A 22563-nucleotide genomic window follows, 5' to 3' on the forward strand; every position below is an offset into this window, starting at 1 on the left:
GCCATTGCAGGTAAAGGAACCCGGCCGTGAAGCCGATTGGTCCCTACTGCGCTTGCGCACTGTGCTCTTATTGGTCCGGCAGCAGGGGAGGGGGGGTGGACTTGTGGTGTACCTTGCCGCGGCGAGGTCCAGCGGAAGTGGGGACAAGGTATCTGTCAAAAACAGGTACCCGCTCCCCCCCGAAAGGTGCCTTATGTAGCAGCAGAGGGGGGAGGAGACAGATGAGCGGAAGTTCCACTTTTGGGTGGAATTCCACTTTAAAGTGAATAGCTCTTTTAGTACACAGCTGACTCATTGAATTTTTCTTCATTTTATAGACGTATCTGACAGAGTTTCTGCAGCAGTTTGCCCAACAGCCATGTTTTTCTGCATTCTCTGAACATTTAAATGCCAACGACCGTCGAATCCTTCAATCAATTGGCATATGAGGATACTGGACTAAAGTATAATGAAAAAATTCATTCTGTGAAGTTGCAGCCCAGCACCATGTTTAACCTAGGACTTGAAAGCACTTGCTGGTTGTATTTTTTGACAGACTGACCCCGTGATGTTTGACAAGATCAGTTTTCCATTGACTTTACTTGGGGCATAATTTCACTCCATTGCCATTCATCAATAATTGATCTTGTTGGCATATAGTGAGTGGTACACAGTATGACAGGGGGTGACTGCCATTTGAAAAGCTGTTACACATTCTGCCGTGTAAACTAAACTTATTCTGAACCCCTAAAAGCTTCAGTCCTCGGCATTTAGCTGTCTTGGATTTAGTATATTAGAATTTTAATTCATGTGGGTGATATCCCACTTTCCACACCCCTTCCATATTCAGACCTTAAAAACACGGTGCCTTGTATGATGATGCAGAGAGTAGTATGCACAATTGTTCAGGGCCAAGTCAACCTCTGCACTATACTGCTGTGTCCTGGTCTTATTCCTTCAGGAGCCAAGACTGGGAAAGCACAACTAGCAGAATTATCCAACTGTAGCTGTAGTATTCTAGTGCTGCTAATTTAATTAACGTGATGCCCAAAAGGGCCTATAGATAAAGAAAGAAATCTGGGTGTAACGGAGAGCTATGTAAACCTTATCTTGAAACCTGCTGAGGAACGTGCATTTATGCCATTAGGATGTTTTTATAGGTACAAATCTAGTCACCGCTGCATCCAATATTATGAACAGTATTTGAAAGAACTTTTAGTCAGAGTTAATGTAAGACTATGCTTAGACATTGATTTGATTTTCGGCCTATACCACCACTGCTGGGAAAACACATTCCTGAGGATTATCTGGTCTGATCTGCTGTGGAAAACTTTCAGAAAAATCAGGTTCAGAAAAATGTACAAAAATGAATGAAGGAACCATTAGGAGGTCCTACTAATAATGAAATATCCAAGCCTCAACTCTAACTCGAACTTTCACATATAACATGGACAATTTTGAAGACCTCTAGTGTGGAGTTTTTTTTTTTTCTTATCTTTTGCAAAAAGACTCTAATAGAAGTCAATTAAGAAAAATAAAATATGTGAATTTATAGCGCATTAATTTCAAGACATGGTATTGTGTTGTCTGAGCTAACAGCTTTCAGTAAGAGTTATGGTTCAAAGCCAGTACAATCAAATGCCTCTTGCCAGATCTGTGCTGTGCTCTAAACTCTTAAAGTGTAGTCACTGAACAGGAAAAGTGTGTGTGTGTGTGTGTGTGTAATAATAATAATAAAAAAAAAAAAAAATATATATATATATATATATATATATATATATATATATATATATATATATATATATATATATATACACATATATATACATATATATATATACACACACATATACATACACACACACACACAGTATTTCACAATTAGTGAGTACACCCCTCACATTTTTGTAAATCTTTTATAATATCTTTTTATGTGGCATTTGCTGTCCCCTCAAAATAAGTCAACACACAGCCATTATTGTCTAAACCGCTGGCAACAAAAGTGAGTACACCCCCTAGTGAAAATGTCCAAATTTGGCCCAATTAGCCATTTTTCCTCCCCAGTGTCATGTGACTTGTTAGTGTTACAAGGTCTCAGGTGTGAATGGGGAGCAGGTGTGTTAAATTAGGTGTTATCGCTCTCACTCTCTTACTGGTCACTGGAAGTTTAACACGTCACCTCATGGAAAAGAACTCTGAGGATCTGAAAAAAAGAATTGTTGCTCTACATAAACATGGCTTGGGCTATAAGAAGATTACCAAGACCCTGAAACTGAGTTGCAGCACAGTGGACAAGACCATACAGCGGTTTAACAGGACAAGTTCCACGCAGAACAGGTCTAGCCATGGTCGACCAAATACGTTGAGTGCACATGCTCAGCGTCATATCCAGAGGTTGTCTTTGGGAAATAGATGTATGAGTGCTGCCAGCATTGCTGCAGAGGTTGAAGGGGTGGGGGGTCTGTCAGCCTGTCAGTGCTCAGACCATACGCCGCACACTGCATCAAATTGGTCTGCATGACTGTCGTTCCAGAAGGAAGCCTCTTCTAAAGATGATGCCCAAGAAAGCCTGCAAACAGTTTGCTGAAGGCAAGCCGATTACAGACATGGATTACGGGAACCATGTCCTGTGGTCTGGTGAGATAAACTTATTCGGTTTAGATGGTGTCAAGCGGCAACCAGGTGAGGAGTACAAAGACAAGTGTGTCTTGCCTACAGGCAAGCATGGTGGTGGGAGTATCATGATCTGGGGCTGAATGAGTGCTGCCGACACTGGGGAGCTACAGTTCATTGAGGGATCCATGAATACTGTGACATACTGAAGCAGAGCATTTTCCTCCCACCCTTCTGAGACTGTGCCACAGGGCAGTATTCCAACATAACGACCCCAAACACACCTCCAAGACGACCACTGCCTTGCTAAATAAGCTGGGGGTAAAGGTGGTGGACTGGTCAAGCATGTCTCCCGACCTAAACCCTATTGAGCATCTGTGGGGCATCCTCAAATGGAAGGTGGAGGAGAACAAGGTCTCCAACATCCACCAGCTCTGTGATGTCATCATGGAGGATGTGAAGCTCTGGTGAACTACATTCCCAAGAGAGTTAAGGCAGTGCTGGAAAATAATGGTGGCCACACAAAATATTGTGCCCAATTTGGACATTTTCAATTAGGGGTGTACTCGCTTTGTTGCCAGCGGTTTAGACATTAATGGCTGTGTGTTGAGTTTTTTGGAAGGGACAGCAAATTTACACTGTTATACAAGCTATACACTCACTACTTTTACATTGTAGCAAAGTGTAATTTCTTCAGTGTTGTCACATGAAAAGATGTAATAAAATATTTGAAAAAAATGTGAGGGGCGTACTCACTTTTGTGAGATAGTGAGTGTGTGTGTGTGTGTGTGTGTGTAGATACCGATAGTCCCTGCATTACGAACGGTCTCAAATGCCAGCCACTTGTGTTCCATTCTGGTCCTGGATACCTCCGAGCACCTCCGGACACATCCCACACTGCAGTACTGCATGGCCAGAAGAGCCCAGATAACCTAACAAGTGCCTGGAACATCCCCACATCCATGCACAGGGGGAAGTTACACTTACAAATGCAGTGTTGCGACTTACGAACAAACGGTCCTTATTGTGTTTGGTGGAAAAATAGTGTAGCGCTAATATTGTATAAAGGATTACTCCTGGGTAGTGAGAAAACTCAAAATACACAATAAAAACCTTTTAATAAACATCAAGAAAAAAAAAAAGCATGTGCATAACACACTGTAGACAACATGTGATGTAGTCCCAAATGTGGATATAGGCTTCCAATAATATAATATAAGGTGTAGAGCAGAGTCCACAAAAAAAGGGGAGAAAACAAATGACGCTTCTTCTTATTGGGGTGACACCAAATAGTGAAGACGAGCGGGTGTGGCCTAAAGATGGCGGAGTAGAGGCATGCTAGTTCCAGAGCTCCTCTAACCTCCATACCTCCCCAGGTCGTTTGTGGATGTTGACACCCTAGAATCCGAAAAACAACCTACCATAGAACTACAGGCGCACTCCGGCGGTGCGGCGGTTCTGGAGAATCGAGCAGCGTTCAGGGGATGAAGAAGGAGGGGAGAGCAGCTAAACCCCGAGTGCAAGCTGAGATCCAGCAGTATTTTCCCCAGACCAGGGCGGCATCGAATCGGATACGCTCAGCAGAGACACGTGACAACGCGGAAGCGCGAGCAGCAGCGGCAGCAGCGGTAGCGCCGGAGCCTGCTGATACGGAGGTCCGCACCGAATCCTGTATCGAGACCCCCCTGGCGGCAGCGGTCTGTGGAGTGAGAGAAGGGAGAGCCTGGGAGCCACCTTCTGAAAAACAGAGTCAAGGTGAGATGGAGCCGATGCAAGGTCCCCAGGACTCAGAGCTAAAGTCACTCAAAGAGCTGCTATTAACCTTGCCTACGCGAGCAGACATACTCGCGCTTCCCACACGTGCAGAGATGGAAGCTCTAGTGACACGGATGGAGGAGTTCCACCGGCGAGAGATGGAGAGTGTCCAGGCAGACATGAAGCAACTGACAGATAAGCTGATACATGTAGAAACGGAGGGGGGTTTATTGGAAAAGCGTGTTGAGAAACTAGAACAAGCTCAACATTTACAAACTTTGCAAGTAGACCTTATACAATTAAAAATTGAAGAAATTGAGGACCGCAGTAGGCGCAAAAATCTGAGGTTCAGAGGGGTCCCTGAAACAGTGGGGAAAGAGACACTACTGCAGTATATTGAAGCAATATGTCATCAATTGTTGGGCACCTCTCTTACCCACCCCCTGGAATTTGAACGGTTGCATAGAGCGTTGGGCCCCCCTTCATTAAATCCAAACAGACCAAGAGATGTTATTGGCTGTTTTGCTCTGTTTACACATAAAGAGCTTGTGAGTCGAAAGGCCTGGGAAGCTGGGGAAATAGTTCAGGAGGGGTCCCGGATACAGATTTTGCCGGATCTTTCCCGAGCAACCCTCCAAAGAAGGGCCATGCTACGTTCAGTGCTGGAGAGGGTTAAACAAGCAGGAGGGACCTATCGATGGGGATATCCTATAGCGGTGACCATTAAGAGGAACTCACAGACCTTTTTTCTACAGCAGCCTATGGAACTACCGGAGCTATTTAAATTTTTGGAAATGGAGGCTATTGTTGTCCCAAACTGGTTACAACATCTACCAAGTCGGACCAGGGCGCCTGTAAACCCTGCGAGGATAGGGAGAGCGGGGGAGAGAGGGGAGAACGTGGGGGAGGCCCTGTAGGATTTTAGGGGCTCTAATACACATCGAGGACGGGGCCTGTGAGCCCTGGGGGAAAAATTATTTAAATTTAGTTGAGGCGTAAAACCACGGGGCCCCAGGTCACCCCTGAATTAGTAAAGAGGATGTAGGTCCCCCTGTTTGATCTTTTTCTCCTCCGTTCCACCATTGGAATACACCTGGGGGGCTTTCCCATAACACACGCGGGGTGAGGTGGGGTCGCCCCCCCCCCTTCTTTTTTTTTTTTTTCTTGGCCCTTGATCCAGTGGTATCTGGGTACCCCGTTGGCCCCATGGCGCCTGTTCCTTCTCCCTCCCCTCCTCCCTCGCCCTCCCGACCTTGCCCCCACGGGGGGGGGGGGGTATACAGGGGAAGTCACATTAATAAGCACGTTTGGAGTTATTCATCTTTGTAAGACTTATGGTCAACATATTACTTTTCAATTTGGTATTTTTTCTTTTCCTTTTATTTTCTTGTGTGCATTTTTTTTTTTTCTCTCTCTCACTTGGACACGTGAGCGCGTGTCCCCTATATTGTTCTTCTCAGTTTTTATATCCCCTCTTTAGGAATATTTAGAGACTCAGAATAAGATGGTCTGATAGATATATGAAGAGGTCATCAAAACTGTTTTTTTTTTTTTTTTTTGTTTGAATATGGGGGGAATACCTCAATGTGTGGATATAAGAGAGGGGATCTCTTCACTTGGGACTGCGGTTAAGGAATTTTTGGTTACTAAATTTTCTTTGGTTTTTTATTTTTTTTTGTTTTTGTTTTTTTTTTGTTTTTTTTGCCTCTCTCTCTCCTATGATAGGGAGTGAGTGAGTCCACAATATAATGAATTAATGTGGGGAAACCACAGTATCACAAGAAGTAATCACAATATAAGGAATACACTTGGTGTTTGAAGGGGGGGAGGAGCCGGGGGGGAGTGAGGGGGGCCCTATCTGTTCCCTATGCTTGCAACCCGGGTTGCCTTCCCGCCCCCTATAGGTTTATTTAAAGAGCACAATATATACGAGTGGGGGGGGGGTCGGGGGTTGGGAGGGGGGGGGGGCGCAGCCGGGCGCCTGGGTCCTCGGGGAGATCCTTGACGGGATGGTTACCTCTTCCCCCTCCCGCCCGCATTTGCGGGTAGGGGGGGGACGGGGGCGGACGGCGGGGAGGGATGTGATGTGGTGCAGGGGATGAGGTGTTGGGGACGAGGAGAAGAATAAGGAAGAGGAGAGGGGATTCTAGGGAATTAGTAAAGAGAAAGGGGAGGGGAGATGGAGCAGACTGGAACAATTAGCACTGTTGCTTTTTCTTTTTATTTTCTTATTTTTTAAACTACTCCGCCAGAATGGGTCAACCCCTGATATAGGTATTGCCCACGGACCATATAGGGGAGGGGGTCACAAGTGGGTATTTTCTCTTGAGGAGACAGAGAGTGGGGAGGGGGGAAGGGTGGGAAGTTGCAAGGGAGGGGGGAGGTAGAGTAGGTTAGTAGGGGTGTCTCTCCCCCTTTTTTTTTTTTTTATTTATTTATTTATTTATTTTTTCTTCTTCTCTCTCTCTCTCCCCCCCTCTGGCCCGTAGATGGAGGGAATTAAAATTACATCGTTGAATGCTAGGGGCCTCAACACCCCAGAGAAACGTAGGATGTTATTGAAAGAAATATGGCGATTAGAAACGGATATCGCCTATATCCAGGAGACTCACTTTAGGATGGGAGGTCTTCCAGTGTTACAAAATAGGCATTATCCATTCTCCTATCATGCGGAAAATCAAGACGCAAAATCAAAGGGATTGTCCATTCTGATATCCAATAGGATCCCCTGGATAACTAGAACATAGACAGCAAGATCCAAAAGGGAGATACTTGCTCTTAAAGGGGACAATAAGAGGAATTAAGGTTACCCTAGCTACAGTATATCTGCCGAATGTACATCAAGACGTTTTCCTGAGGAAAGTCCTCAGGGAATTGACGACATTCTCGGAGGGTAAATTAATAATGGGGGGGGATTTTAATATTCCCCTAAATCCAAAGATGGATTGCTCCAGGGGGACATCATCTGTTGCAGATGGGGTCAGACGTGGAGTCCTGGGTAGACTGTATGAGGTACAGTTGGTAGATGTATGGAGGACGTTACACGGCGAGGAGAGGGATTACACTTTCTACTCCAATCCACACCAGGCCTATTCAAGGATTGATATGTTCATGGTGCCCCATTATCTGATCTCATCTGTTACAGAGGTATCTATAGGAAACATAACATGGTCCGACCATGCGCCGGTAAGTTTACGTATCCTGATATCAGGAGCAGAATTGGCACAAGATAGAAGGTGGCGTCTTAATGAAAGCCTATTGCAGAATGAAGAGGTGAGAGAGGATGTAGCCCGGGAAATTGTAGAATACTTTCAAATGAACGATACCCCGGGGAGCAACCCAGGGATGGTCTGGGAAGCCCATAAGGCGGTAATTAGGGGGGTATTGATTAGACATGGAACAAAGATAAAAAAGAAACAAGAGCAACAGGTTAAAAATTTATTAGCAGAAATCCAGAAATTAGAACTCCAACATAAAAAGATACATACCCCTGAAACAAGTAGAGAACTGAGCAACCTGAGGAGGCAGATTACAGAACTTTTACGTTATAAGGCTAAAGCAATAATACAAAGGGGGAAAAAAAACAATTATGAATTTGGTGATAAGTGCAGTAAATTATTAGCGGGGAAATTGAAAGAGAGGAACCAATCAACGTTTATCCCACAAATTAAGGGGAAGGAAGGGCAACTAAAAAAAAAACCTAAGGAGATAGCGGAGGAGTTTGGCAGATATTACTCTAAGCTGTATAACTTGTCCCAAACACCAGTAGCCCAATCAGAGATAGATGAATATCTCTCAACAATAGACCTGGTCAGATTAACACCAATTGCACAAGCTAGTTTAGATATTTCTATATCAGTTGAGGAATTGGAGGCAACGTTAAAATCTATGAAAGATGGGAAAGCTCCAGGCCCAGATGGGTACACAATTGGCTATTATAAAGAGTTTATTTGCTGCTTTGGGGAGTCGGATGGTAAAGGTCTTTAACGCGATGGGCTGTTCTGCTGCATTTCCTCCAGATGCTCTATTAGCACATATTACAGTGATCCCCAAAGAAGGGAAGGACCCGGCGGAGTGCAGCAGTTACAGGCCCATTTCGTTGCTAAACTCGGACTTAAAACTGTTCACAAAGATATTGGCGAGTAGATTACAGGTGTGGCTGCCCGAGTTAATAGATATGGATCAGGTGGGATTTGTTCCTACCAGAGAAGCAAGAGATGGGACGATAAGGGCCCTCAACTTGGTGCAGGGAGCCATTGAGGGGGACATCCCTGCCGTGTTCCTAAACACCGATGCCGAGAAGGCTTTTGATAGTGAGTTGGAGGTTCCTGTTCTCGGTGCTGCGGCACGTGGGCCTTGGGGAGAAGATGTTAAGTTGGATCGGAAGTGTATACGCAGACCCGCGTGCCGCGGTGAGAGTTAACGGGATATTCTCTACAACATTCCCAACTACAAATGGAACACGGCAGGGGTGTCCCCTGTCACCATTACTCTTTGTGATATCCTTGGAACCCCTGCTAAACAAAATCCGTCAAAATCCAGATATACAGGGTATTCAGATTGGGGAGGGTAACCACAAGGTTATAGCATTTGCAGACGATCTGTTATTTGCAATATCAAAGCCACATGTTTCTCTCCCCAATCTGATTAAAGAGATTGCAAAATTTGGTGAACTGTCTAATCTAAAAATAAATCAGGGGAAATCCGAGGCAATGAGCGTGGCAATGGCCCCCCAGACGCAAACAATTATACAACGAAATTTCAGATTTAAATGGAAGGATGCGTTAAAATTCTTGGGCACCTTAATCCCAGCAAGCATAAAAGATACATTTAAAATAAACTTTCCACCTCTTCTTAGTTCAGTTAGAAAACTTCTGGAGAAATGGCAACATAGTCTACATTCATGGTTTGGTAGAAATAATATTGTTAAGATGAGCATTTTGCCAAAAATTACTTACCTATTTCAGACTCTACCAATCAAAATACCTGGTGCCTTTCTCCGGCAATTAGATGCAGTCTTGATGAAGTTTATTTGGGACGGGAAGAGGTCAAGGATAAAAAAAGAAGTGCTTAGGTTACCCAAGATCTGTGGAGGGATGGCAGTACCGGATATAGCTAAATATTATCAAGCAGCACACCTGACGAGATTGATAGATTGGTGCAGAAATAAACAATACAAAAGGTGGGTTGAGGTAGAACAACAGATTTCCCCAATAGCTTTACGTAGGGCACCTTGGTGTTATAAATTACTACCAAGTAAGATGAAGAAACACCCTATAATCGGGCCAACATTGTCCATAGCAGCTAGAATATGTAAAAATCCGAAATATTCATCAAAATATTCTCCCCTATTCCCTATATTAGGGAATCCGGGATTTATACCTGGAACGGTAGGAGCAGTATTTAACAAATTAAACAAAAGAGGCAGGACGCAAGTATCCCATTTTATGCAAACAGAGACGTGGCCCTCAATTGTAGATCTGATGAAGGTAGGGGGGAACTATGAGTTAAGTTTCTGGCAAGCATTACAAATTAGATATTTTTTAAGATCCCTGGGTCAACCGTCGGATTTTCGGCGATACTTAACAAAATTTGAAAAATATTGTGAGGAGGAAGAACCAATTCAGCGAGTGAGTTCAAAAATGTATAAAATATTGAATGTCCCTCAGGAAGAATTTGAACTGCCGGGAATTATTAAGTGGGAAAGAGACCTGGGGAGAAATTTTACACAGACCCAACGACGACATATAGTGTATTTAGCACTGAACTCATCAATATCGACACGGGTGCAGGAATGCAATTATAAATTATTGTCGCAGTGGTACTACACTCCAGTAAGGTTGCATAAACTCTCTAATGAAAACTCGGAGTACTGCTGGAGATGTGGTACGGAGCGAGGTACTCTATTGCATGTCTTCTGGGCCTGTGTAAAAGTGAAAGAATATTGGAGGGAAGTTAGGAGAATTGCGCAAAAATATACGGAGTTTCAGATCCCGGAAGACCCAGCCCCTTTTCTACTTCATAGCTCCCAAATTCCAGTAGGGGAGTATAAAAGGTCGGTGTTACGACACCTGATAAATACTGCTAGAATGGGAATAACCCTGGAGAGATAGTAGACCACCCTCGGTTGCGAGATGGCTCAACAGGGTCAGAGAAACTGGAGCTATAGAGGATTTAATCCTCTCATCCAGGAATAAAAGGGAACAGTATGTAGAAACATGGACAGGATGGAACCAATTTATAAACACGGAAGAAGGGATGAGACTATCGGAAGACTAATAGGAGGAGAGGGAGGCCTATTTAACCAGAAGTGAGTCAAGGGGAATGGAGGTAGAGATAAAGGGGGAGTATGTATATGCACTGGCCAGAGGGGAGAAGGGGGAGAATTCGTTGGGAGGGGGTGGGGGGGGGGTTTTGGTTTAGGTTTTGTTGTTGTGGTTTTTTTTTTTTTTTTCCCCTTTTAGGGGGGGGGGGGGGGGGTAAGGGTTAGGTAGGAATGATATAAGGGCAAGGGATCAGAGAGGATTAAGGTGTATGAAGTTAATGCATCTGACTATGGGAGGTAGATAAAGAGGTTTAAGATCAGAGGTTGGTTAGTATAAGAAGCAGGGCCAAGGAGTGGTATGGCTAGGATTTGTGTGCAGTGTTAATTTGTTATATGTGGACTGAAGTGACATAGTGTATAAGATAGTGCACCTCTGATTTAAACTTTTGTTATGTTAATCCTGTTCTGTGACCTTGAATATAAAAAAAAAAGAATAAAAGAAGTAAATATGAAAAAAATAAAATAGTGAAGATGAAGCAAAGAGTTGCCTGTAGTCACTCTTATAACTCTTCTGAGGTAAATTAATGAGGTACTCTTACCGGCTGGGGTGGACACACCCCACCCAGTGGGTCATAAGAGCTTAGGATCATGGATGGTCTGAGTCCCTGTTGAGTATGGAAGACGGTCCGGGTAGATCAAGGTGTAGAATCCCCAGTTCTCAGCTGACGAATACCACGGATGAAGAAAAGTCCCTTCGGGGACGGATCAGGCTGGATACACAACGGGGTATTTCCTCATGGGCTCCAACGGAAAAAGAATATGGAAGAGGCTCCAAATGGTGCAGATCAAAAAAAAAATGTTTTATTGAAACAAGTCATACATCAAATGACAAGATAAAAAAGTGATCACGGATGCAAAAAAAAAGTAAAATGTGGGGTGCAGTAAATGCTGGCCCAATGCGCTTTGACACAAGGGGTCTTCAACTGGGGCATATCTCCATCCCCTCACATTGCTACAAAATATATAGATTCAAACTGCACAGCTCCACCTCTAAGGCCGGGTACTCACGACCAAACATGTATGGTGAAAGCGGTCCGTCGGACCGTTTCCACCATACATGTCTGCCAGAGGGCTTCTGTACGATGGTTGTACACACCATCGTACAGAAGTCCGCGCGTAAACAATACGCGGGGCGTGTCCGCGGTGTCGCCGCGACAATGACGCGGCGACGTGGGCGGCCCGCCTTTAAAATGCTTCCACGCATGCGTCGAAGTCATTCGACGCATGCGAGGGACGGCGGGCGCCTGGACATGTACGGTAGGTCTGTACTGACGACCGTACATGTCCGAGCGGGCAGAATTCCAGCGGACTGTTTTAAAACAAGTCCAGGAATATTTGTCTGCTGGGAAAAGGCCCGGCGGGCAAATGTTTGCTGGAATTCGGCCCGCTCGTGCCCACACACGACCAAACATGTCTGCTGAAACTGGCCTGCGGGCCAGTTTCAGCAGACATGTTTGCTCGTGAGTATGGGGCCTAAGGGGTGGAGGAACCTGGAAGTGGACAAAATGGCTGGCCTCCCAAGCCTCAATGTCATTCAAGGTGGAAGATGGTATATTAACCAGAAGTGAGTGTCAAATTCATAGCATAGACATGGAGACCATGAAATTACATGATACAGGGAGACCAGAAGAAAGTATCTGGGCACATAAAGTACAATGAAAGACCATATCGCCATATTCCCTCCATGCCTCGTTTTAAAAGTAAAGTATTAGCCAATCAAACTGAATAGGTCACATGACAGGGCAGGGGTCTCCAGTAAAGTGATCACGTGACGCCGGTGACTTAGTCCCCTTTCACATTGAGGCGTTTTTCATGCGGTACAGTGCTAAAAATAGCGCTGCTATACCGCATAAAAAAATCATGCCCTGCAGGCTTCAATGTGAAAGCCCGAAGGCTTTCACACTGAAGCGGTGCGGTAGCAGGACCGCTCCAAAAGTCCTGCTAGCCGCATCTTTGGAGCGGTATAGGAGCGGGGTGTTTACCGCTCCTATACCGCGCCTTCCCATTGAAATCAATGGGAAACCGCGACAATAGCGCCCGCAATGCGCCTCTGCAGAGGCACATTGCGGGCGGTATTAACCCTTTGTCGGCAGCTAGCGGGGGTTAATACCGCACCGCTAGCACCCGATTATCGTGGCTATACCGTATATAGTGTGTGTGTGTATATATAGGGGGAAAAAAGTATTTGATCCCCTGCTGAAAAGTGATCAGTTTATAATGTAATGGTAGGTTTATTTTAACAGTTAGGGACAGAATAACAAAAAATCCAAAAAAACGCATTTCTAAAAAGTTATAAATTGATTTTAATTTTGATGAGTGAAATAAGTATTTGACCCCTTCGCAAAACATGACTTAGAACTTGGTGGCAAAACTTGTTGGCACTCAGAGGTCAGATGTTTCTTGTAGTTGGCCACCAGGTTTGCACACATCTCGGAAGGGATTTTGGCTCCCTCCTCTTTGTAGATCTTCTAAGTCATTAAAGCGGAGGTTCACCCATAGAGAACACATTTTCCCCATAGCTGGATGCTCGTTTTGTCTAGGGGAATCGGCTATTTGTTTTAAAATATGATCCGTACTTACCCGTTTACGAGATGCATCTTCTCCGTCGCTTCCGGGTATGGGCTGCGGGACTGGGCGTTCCTTCTTGATTGACAGTCTTCCCGAGAGGCTTCCGACGGTCGCATCCATCGCGTCACGATTTTCCGAAAGAAGCCAAACGTCGGTGCGCAGGCGCAGTATAGAGCCGCACCGACATTCGGCTTCTTTCGGCTACGAGTGACGCGATGGATGCGACCGTCGGAAGCCTCTCGGAAGACTGTGAATCAAGGAACGCCCGCTCCCGAAGACCCATACCCGCAAGCGACGGAGAAGATGCATCTCGAAAACGGGTAAGTACGGATCATATTTTAAAACAAATAGCCGATTCCCCTAGACAAAACGAGCATCCAGCTATGGGGAAAAGAGGAAAAAAAACACACAAATGGGTGAACTCCCGCTTTAAGGTTTCAAGGCTGATGTTTGGCAACTCGAACCTTCAGCTCCCTCCACATATTTTCTGTGGGATTTAGGTCGGGAGACTTGCTCCAGGACCTTAATGTGCTTTTTCTTGAGCCACTCCTTTGTTGCCTTGGGACATTGTCACGCTGGAATACCCATCCACACCCCATTTTCAATGCCCTGGCTGAGGGAAAGAGGTTCTCACCCAAGATTTGATGGTACATGGCCCTGTCCATTGTCCCTTTTGATGCGGTGAAGTTGTCCTGTCCCTCTAGCAGAAAAACATCCACAAAGCATGTGTTTCTACCTCCATGATTGGTGGGGAATGGTGTTCCTGGGGTCATAGGCAACATTCCTCCTCCAAACATGAGGGCGATTGACAGTTATATTGTGTTTCTTCCATTTGCGAATAGTCGCCCCAACTGTTGTCACCCTCTCGCCAAGCTGCTTGGCGATTGGTCTTGTAGCCCATTCCAGCTTTGTGTAGGTCTACAATCTTGTCCCTGACATCCTTGGACTGTTCTGTGGTCTTGGCCATGGTGGAGAGATTGTAATCTGATTTGCTTCTGTGGACGGGTGTCTTTTTAACAGGTGACAAGCGGAGATTAGGAGCACTCCCTTTTTAAGAGTGCTCCTAATCTCAGCTCATAATAAATATAAATATATATATATATATTTGTGTGTGTGTGTAATATACTATACACATATACGCTCTATTTAGCTTTGAAAAAGTATTCACACCCCTTGAAATTTTCCACATTTTGTCACGTTGCAACCAGAAACGTAAATGTATTTTATTGGGACTGTGATAAAACAAGCACAACATAAAGTGACACATAATTGTGAAGTTGAAGGAAAATGATAAATGGTTTTAAATATTTTTTTTTCTACAAATAAATGTAAAGTATGGCATGCATTTGTAATCACTCCCTTTACTCTGATACCCCTAACTAAAATATAGTGGAACCAATTGCCTTCACTAGTCATCTTATTGGTAAATAGTCCATCTGTGTGTAATTTTAATCTCCAGCTGTTCTGTAAAGCACTCCAAGGTTTGTTAGAGAACCTTGGTGAACAAACAGTATGACGAAGGCCAAGGAACACACCAGACAGGTCAGGGATAAAGTTGTGGAGAAGTTTAAAGCAGGGTTAGGTTATAATCATCCATCATCTGAAAATGTAAAGTGAGTGGCACAACTGCAAACCTACCAAGACATGGCCGTCTACCTAGACTGAAGGGCCAAGTCAGGAGAGCATTAATCAGAGAAGCAGCCAAGAGGCCTGTGGTAACTCTGGAGGAGCTGCAGAGATGCACAGCTCAGGTGAGAGAATCTGTCCACAGGACAACTATTAGGCCCCATACACACGATAGAATCCATCCGCAGATAAATCCCAGCAAATGGGTTTCTGCGGATAGATCCTATGGTGTGTACACGCCAGCGGATCCGTTTCCGCGGAGAAATCTCCTCTGGGATGGATTCCAGCAGATCGGATATTTGCTGACATGCACAACAAATCCATCTGCTGGAATCCATTCCAACGGATGGATCCGCTCGTCTGTACAGACTTACCGGATCCATCCGTCCAAAGGGATTCCCCGCACGCGTCGTAATGATTTGACGCATGCGTGGAATTCCTTATATGACAGCGTCGCGCCGTTGCCGCGTCATAATAGCGGCGACGGCGCGACACGTCATCGCCAGAGGATTTCAGCGCGGATTTCAATGCGATGGTGTGTACACGCCATCGCATAGAAATCTTCTGAAATCCTCGAGAGGATTTATCCGTGGATACGGTCCGCTGGACCGTATCTGCGGATAAATCCTCTCGTGTGTATGGGGCCTTAGTCGTGCACTCCACAAATCTGGCCTTTATGGAAAAGTGGCAGGAAGGAAGTCAATGTTGAAAGAAGGCCATAAATAGTCCAGTTTGTGAAAAGCCATGTGGGGGGCACAGCAAACGGGAAAAAGTGCTCTGGTCAGATGACCGGGAAGGGGCAAGGAAGCTGGTCAGAGTTGATGGGAAGATGGCTGGAGCCAAATACTCTTAGAAGAAAACCTGTTGGAGTCTGCAAAAGATTTGAGACTTGGGCAGAGGTTCACCTTCCAGCAGGACAACAATCCTTTACAGCCAGAGCTACAATGGAATCGTTTAGAAGATCAAAGCATATTCGTATGTTTGAATAGCCCGGTCAAAGTCCATACATAAAACCTATTGAGAATCTGTGGCAAGACTTGAAAATTGCTGTTCAGACACTCTCCATCCAATCTGACAGAGCTTGAGCTACCGTGTTTCCCCAAAAATAAGCCCGGGTCTTATATTAATTTTGGCAACAAAAGACACAGTAGGGCTTATTTTCGGGGTAGGTCTTACCATGTAATGTGATGTCTTTTCTCCCCCTCTCTCTCCCTGCCTGACAGGAATCCCCAGTGTAAATGGAGTTAAAATGCTTGTAAAATCCTATAATCCACTCTATTACAGTAGCATATAATGTATAATGTGTGTGTTTCTGTAATATAATTGTGCCAAATACCTTCGTTCAGTGCTTCTGTGAACCGCCGGAGCTCTCTTCCCCGCAATTATATTACAGAAATGCACACATTGTACATTATATAATACTGTAATAGAGTGGATTATAGGATGTTACAAACATTTTAAAATAGGGCTTATTTTTGGGGTAGGGCTTATATTGCAGCCCTCCTGGAAAATAACGCTAGGTCTTATTTTCGGGGTAGGTCTTATTTTCGGGGAAACACGTTATTTTGCAATGAAGAATGGCCACCAATTACACTTTCTAGATGTGCAAAGCTGGTGGAGACCTACCCAAAAAGACTTGCAGCTGTAATGGCATGGAAAGTGGTTTTACAAAGTATTGACTCGAGGGGGGGGGGGCAGCTGAATACAAATGCACGCCACACTTTTCAGATATTTATTTGTAAAAATAAGTTAAAGCAATTCATCATTTTTCCACGATTATGTGCCACTTTGTGTTGGTCTATCACATAAAATACCAATAAAATACATTTACATTTTTGGTTGTAATATGACAAAATGTGGAACGTTTTCAAGGGTATGCCTACCTTTTCAAGGCAGTGTGTGTGGGTGTATGTATGAGAGATATATAATCCCCCCCCCCCTTTAATTTCAGAACAAAAAATACTTGCATATAGCCCCAAATCGCCAGCGTTGCTGTCTTAAGTGGAATGCCCATCTGTTTGCCTGCAGGATGGGCTTTCCAGTGAATTTTAATAGAAGAGAAAATATAAAAATATTCTATTTTTATAAATTTAATAGAAGCCATGCAACTCATTACCGGGTACAGCTCTAAAGATTTCTGGCGAATGCATCCATCTGTAGTGTTTTCTTATCTCTTAAAAGTCCCATAGCTGTCTCCTGTTCAGTTCCTCTATCAGCCTGATAACTTTTGTCAAGTTCTAGGAGACGGCAGCCTAAACTGTGTGTCAGGGGGGAGCAGAGCTGTGCACATTTCTTTCTTCCTTTGCCAATGTGAATCAGCTGACTTGGCTGTATGCTAAAATCTTATGTAGGGATAGTTATTTTATCCCTGTATATCATCTGAGGCTGTTCACTTCACTGGGTATATGAGAAGGTTTAGACTTTAACCACTGAAGATCAATGAATGACTTCAGTACAAGCTATGTTTACATTTACCTGGCGAAATCATTGTGAGCAGGACAGGAAACGGGCTACCTAAGACACAAAATCGCTTGTGTATTATTTTAGACAGCATGCCAAAACATGGTAGTGGATTTACAGCATGTTGCAAAGGTGCAAGTCAGAATAAATCCACATCATCGCACCAATAAATGTTACTCAGCGCACTGGTATGAATGGATCCTAACTGTTCTCTCATAGTGGCTGTATTATGTTCTATCAGGAAATGAAAACAAACTAATTGGTGTGCCATAGGAATTAAGGAATTTTTGCTTTCAAAAACCCCCACAAATGATGCGAAACCCAAACAGAGACGTTATAAGCAATCTGATGGTGAGCGGGTCTCATGGTCGGTGGAGTCTGAAGTGGGAGAAAAAAAAAGCAAATAGAACCAATGTATCTCTTTATAAAGTCGATCTGGTGTTTTTAGGTAGATGTAATATTTTCTATAATGATTTTGGATCACCTTTCAGTGTGATGTTTACGTTGAACAGTTTTTTTTTATATAAAAATTTATAGAAGGCACTGAAATCTGTCCAGAAGATAAATATGCATGCAGTCCTTGGTTTGGCTAAATTGTGTGTTTTTTGTTTTATTTTTCTCATCCCCATTTTTAATAGTGGCTTCCTTGGTTTTCCTTATGTTTTTTGAAACCCTCCAATCAAGCATTAAGTTTAGGGGCATTCTACAGTATCTCAGGAGTTTCCATTTCTAACATCACCGTTTTAATAGGTGCTGTGAATATGGTGTATGCCACCTCAGTACTTGCCATTTGCATCCTCCCTGGGTTATCTTCTGATTTGCCACCCAGGAAATTTTTATCTTATGTGGTGTTCCATCAAGCACATATGAGAATATTTTATAGCAGTGTAGTAAATCTTAAAATTCTGTGCCAGTACCTTGTATTCTGGGTATGGGGCAGCATGTGACCTTTGTGACAGTGCTCAGGTCTAGCAGCAATCACTAGTCCTGGCACTGTCACAATGAGCAAAGGAATAATGTCACCCTTCGCATATATACAAAAACAAATCTCCTGCGCTTTGGTATTTTCAGGAAGTGCTATGGGGTGGTGCAGTTCAATTAAAAGTTATCTTCTAGAGTCTTGCAGCCCTCCTCAGAATCGTGGGAATTCATAGAACTATAAAGGAGAAAAAAAGAGCGGAGGGCCACTAAGCTCTGAAGAAAGGGGTACGCCCCTGAAACGCGTCAGCTGTAACATTGACTGTTGGTTCAAACGATTATTCGTGTTCCACTGATGTTGCTGGATATCTGCTGCACTAATTTTAAAGCCTGATTTTAACTCCTAATTTGTGAGTATAACTATTGATTTTAATATTTGAATAAATTCATTTTATCAGTATCACACTAGGTCGGTGTGCCCTCCGCTCTTTTTTTCACCCTTCGCATATAGCAGATCTAATCTTTGGAGTAAAATCAAGTTTGGTAGACAACACCACTGTCCTTGTAAAATGTGGAGTAGAGCCAGACTTTATGGAACTGCTTGGAGCTTTGCCCCAGCTTCAAGGGAAAGTTCTGCTTTACTGTCTCTGTCCTCCCTCTTCTTTTTTGGTTGGGGGGGTACCTGGTTTTTGCCAGGCACCTGCTCACAATTTTGGTCGAATCACTGCAACAGATTCACGGGAAGTTCTCCCTGCCCACAACCTTTTGGGACACATCACAAGTCCCAGAATGCTGAGGGATTGTTTACACAGCACAGCTGGCTGCCCACAGTAAACATGCTAGTGCCCAAGACCCCAACACCGGTGAAGAACTGGTTCAGATGAGGATGGCGCTGGAGAGGTGAATGTCTATAGTCAGCAGCTACAAACAGGGTGAAGGGGGGTTCATCCTGAAGATTGGTTAAACAGGGGAAAAACCAAACTTGGGTATCCTCAGAAAGTGGGAAACTGCCTTCTCCTCTGCCGCTTCCTGTGACAACCTCGTCCAGATGGGAGCAACTGTACTGGAACTTTTTCTGCTTCACGAGCTGCCTATCTTGCATGGATTATGGTTGGCTTCCCACTGTTGCCTTGCTAATTTTGCTGTGTCTAATTCATTGGAATGCAAGTAAATAAAAGTGGAACTTGCACCACCCTTGTTTGGAACTGGAAGCTGGCCATTGCAAAACCAGTAGCCTCTCTTGGTCGTTATTGACCATAGCATAGCTCTAATGGGATAGATAGACTTAGAGCAACATAAGTATGGGGGGGGATCTGGGGACAAGGATAGCATGTCTTGTACCATTTTAAAGCACTTGTGAGAGGATCTGCAGCAGTAGCCTTCAAAACTGCCTAGATTTTGTCAATTTTTTTTAGTGTAGTTGCGTCCCAAATAGGTTTGTAGAGAGGTAGGGCTGTGTTAATAGCCGATGCCTGCCGTAAGCTGATCTATTAGGCCTCATTCACACAGACGGAGTCTGCCTGCTCCCGTCAGCTCAGCGGGAGATCAGTCCGCAGGACTCCGCTGAGCCGACGCATGTGTAACGGTCACCACAGTTTACGACCTTCCATCAACTACGACAGCTCATCTGACACACAGACAAACCAGCAGGCATCCCATTTCCCAGAATAACGAGACTTGCTCCGTGTTCTCTGGTTTCAAATGTAAGACAACTTTAATGGGCAGCTTTCAGTCTTATATACAGATTAAGCATGAAAGGAACAATCAAACTCTCCACCCACACCCTGGGGGGCTTCAATACACCTTCAGATGGCTAATTGCTAAATATTCTAGACATGTCGGCGCCGGCCTATAATTATCATGATCTAATCACTGCACATTCCTTCATTAACAGAACTCAAACAAAACACCATCACACAATGATCTCTTCTTAATCCACATCCCTAGACAGACGTTCTGTCACCGCATACAGCCTGGCAAGTTCCATTCCACATCTTATATCAATAGAATTCACACAAAGCAGCATCACACAATGAGAGGTCTTTCAGAAGCAGACTCAATTAGCAAATTAGCATGTCACTAGCCAGGGCTAATCATAGAAATTAGTCACTATAGACTGGTTGGGTCACAATTAACCAACAACTTGCAATATCTCAAGATCCTGCAATATGAACTATCAGTGATGTCCCCTGTCCTGTAATTTAGGATATAATTTCTCAGTCACCCTATGGCCCTATCGGACATAAGGTGACCCTAGACATAAATAAAAAGTGAAATAATTCAGCGCTGGAAAATTAAACTCATAAACATAAACTAAATAAATTGCAAGCCAGCACTGCAGATATAATCCAAAAAATATCTCAAAGTGAAATTAAATAAGTAAATAGTGCAGCGCAAATACAAAAAATCTCTAATTAACAAAATTAATAACAATTTATAGAAGTCCATATAGTGCACGGTGATAAAGAAGGTGCTCCAAAAAAAAACAATGGTGACGAGTTGTGCAGCAATCTTCATAAGATCAGTGACCCACAGGAAAGAAATCTCTTCCACCAAGGCTAAGGATGGCCTCTCACCTCAGCAATTCGACCTGTGGCTAGGTCAAAAAGCATGTAACATATCCTCCAAATAGTAGAGGGTAACAGCGTACAAGAAGTCAGCTCTGTGCGTCCCCAGATGGAGCCAGCAATCAGTAAGACAACTCAGCAATCTCCCAAAACTTATTCCATGGACCGAAAAAGCAACAAATGAGAAGGACTAGTGCTCTCCGTATGCAAAAAACTTTAATCTAAAACATATTCAGTAAAATCACTCACATTTGTGGACACTCTCAGCCGAGTGTATAGCAAGCAGCATGTACCGGAGCTCAGCGCTTCCGGATCAATACAGTCAGCGTGTGGGTCTCGTGAGGCAGGCGAACGCGGGTGACTCCTCCCCCTCGTACGCGTTACGTCCCAGAGTAGGCGGGACTTCTTCAGCGTGGGGCGGGGATCAACGTGGACGTCCCGCAGTTCAATAAATACAACGCCGTTGTCATGGTAACAGCATGAAAAGCCTATAGCTTGCGCCATCTAGCGTTTCTAAACAAGAACACAGCCTGAAAAGAATAAATTCTTACTCAATGGTGCAAATTCAAAGGAATTAAAAAATAGATAAAAACAGTATAGAACAACTACTAATAATTGTTAGAAGACGTCATCCGCTTTCACCTCCTCAGTGACCCAACCATATATACAAAATCAATATCACGTAATCAGAACATTATATATCTGCACAGATATCATTGCAATGCAATAACAAAATACAGGGAGTGCAGAATTATTAGGCAAATGAGTATTTTGACCACATCATCCTCTTTATGCATGCTATCTTACTCCAAGCTGTGTAGGCTCGAAAGCCTACTACCAATTAAGCATATTAGGTGATGTGCATCTCTGTAATGAGAAGGTGTATGGTCTAATGACATCAACACCCTATATCAGGTGTGCATAATTATTAGTCAACTTCCTTTCCTTTGGCAAAATGGGTCAAAAGAAGGACTTGACAGGCTCAGAAAAGTCAAAAATAGTGAGATATCTTGCAGAGGGATGCAGCACTCTTAACCACTTGCTTACCGGGCACATATACCCCCCTCCTGCCCAGGTGAAATTTCAGCTTCCGGCACTGCGTCGCTTTAACTGACAATTGCGCTGTCGTGCGACATGGCTCCCAAACAAAATTGGCGTCCTTTTTTCCCCACAAATAGAGCTTTCTTTTGGTGGTATTTGATCGCCTGTGCGGTTTTTATTTTTTGCGCTATAAACAAAAAAGTGCGACAATTTTGAAAAAAAATACAATATTTTTTACTTGTTGCTATAATAAATATCCCAGTTTTTAAAAAAAAAACACATTTTTTTTCTCAGTTTAGGGCGATACGTATTCTTCTACATATTTTTGGTAAAAAAAAAAAAAAATCGCAATAAGCGACTGGTTTGCGCAAAAGTTATAGCGCCTACAATATAGGGGACAGAATTATTATTTTTTTATTTTATTTTTTTTACTAGAAATGGCGGTCGATCTGCGATTTTTATTGCGACTGCGACGTTATGGCGGACACATCGGACACTTTTGAAACATTTTTGGCGCCATTCACATTTATACTGCGATCAGTGCTATAAATATGCACTAATTACTGTATAAATGTGACTGGCAGGGAAGGGGTTAACACTAGGGGGTGAGGAAGGGGTTAAATGTGTATACTGCTTAGTGTTCTAACTGTGGGGGAGGGGGGGTGACTGGGGGGGGTGACCGATCTATGTCCCTATGTACAAGGGACACAG

General features: G+C 43.9%; 1 protein-coding gene across 2 annotated transcripts in view; it reads left to right on the forward strand.

Annotated features, from left to right (window-relative positions):
- Window positions 1-1688, forward strand: part of IPO9 (importin 9) — a 109749-nt gene extending 108061 nt beyond the window's left edge. For both annotated transcript variants that reach the window (XM_040337839.1, XM_040337840.1), the window contains one exon: window positions 318-1688. In XM_040337839.1, coding sequence (XP_040193773.1) covers window positions 318-428 — 111 coding nt within the window. In that variant the 3' untranslated portion in view covers window positions 429-1688. The remainder of the gene's footprint in view (window positions 1-317) is intronic.
- Window positions 1689-22563: the final 20875 nt, after the last annotated feature.

The sequence above is a fragment of the Rana temporaria genome, chromosome 2, assembly GCF_905171775.1.
Source record: "Rana temporaria chromosome 2, aRanTem1.1, whole genome shotgun sequence".
NCBI lineage: Eukaryota > Metazoa > Chordata > Amphibia > Anura > Ranidae > Rana > Rana temporaria.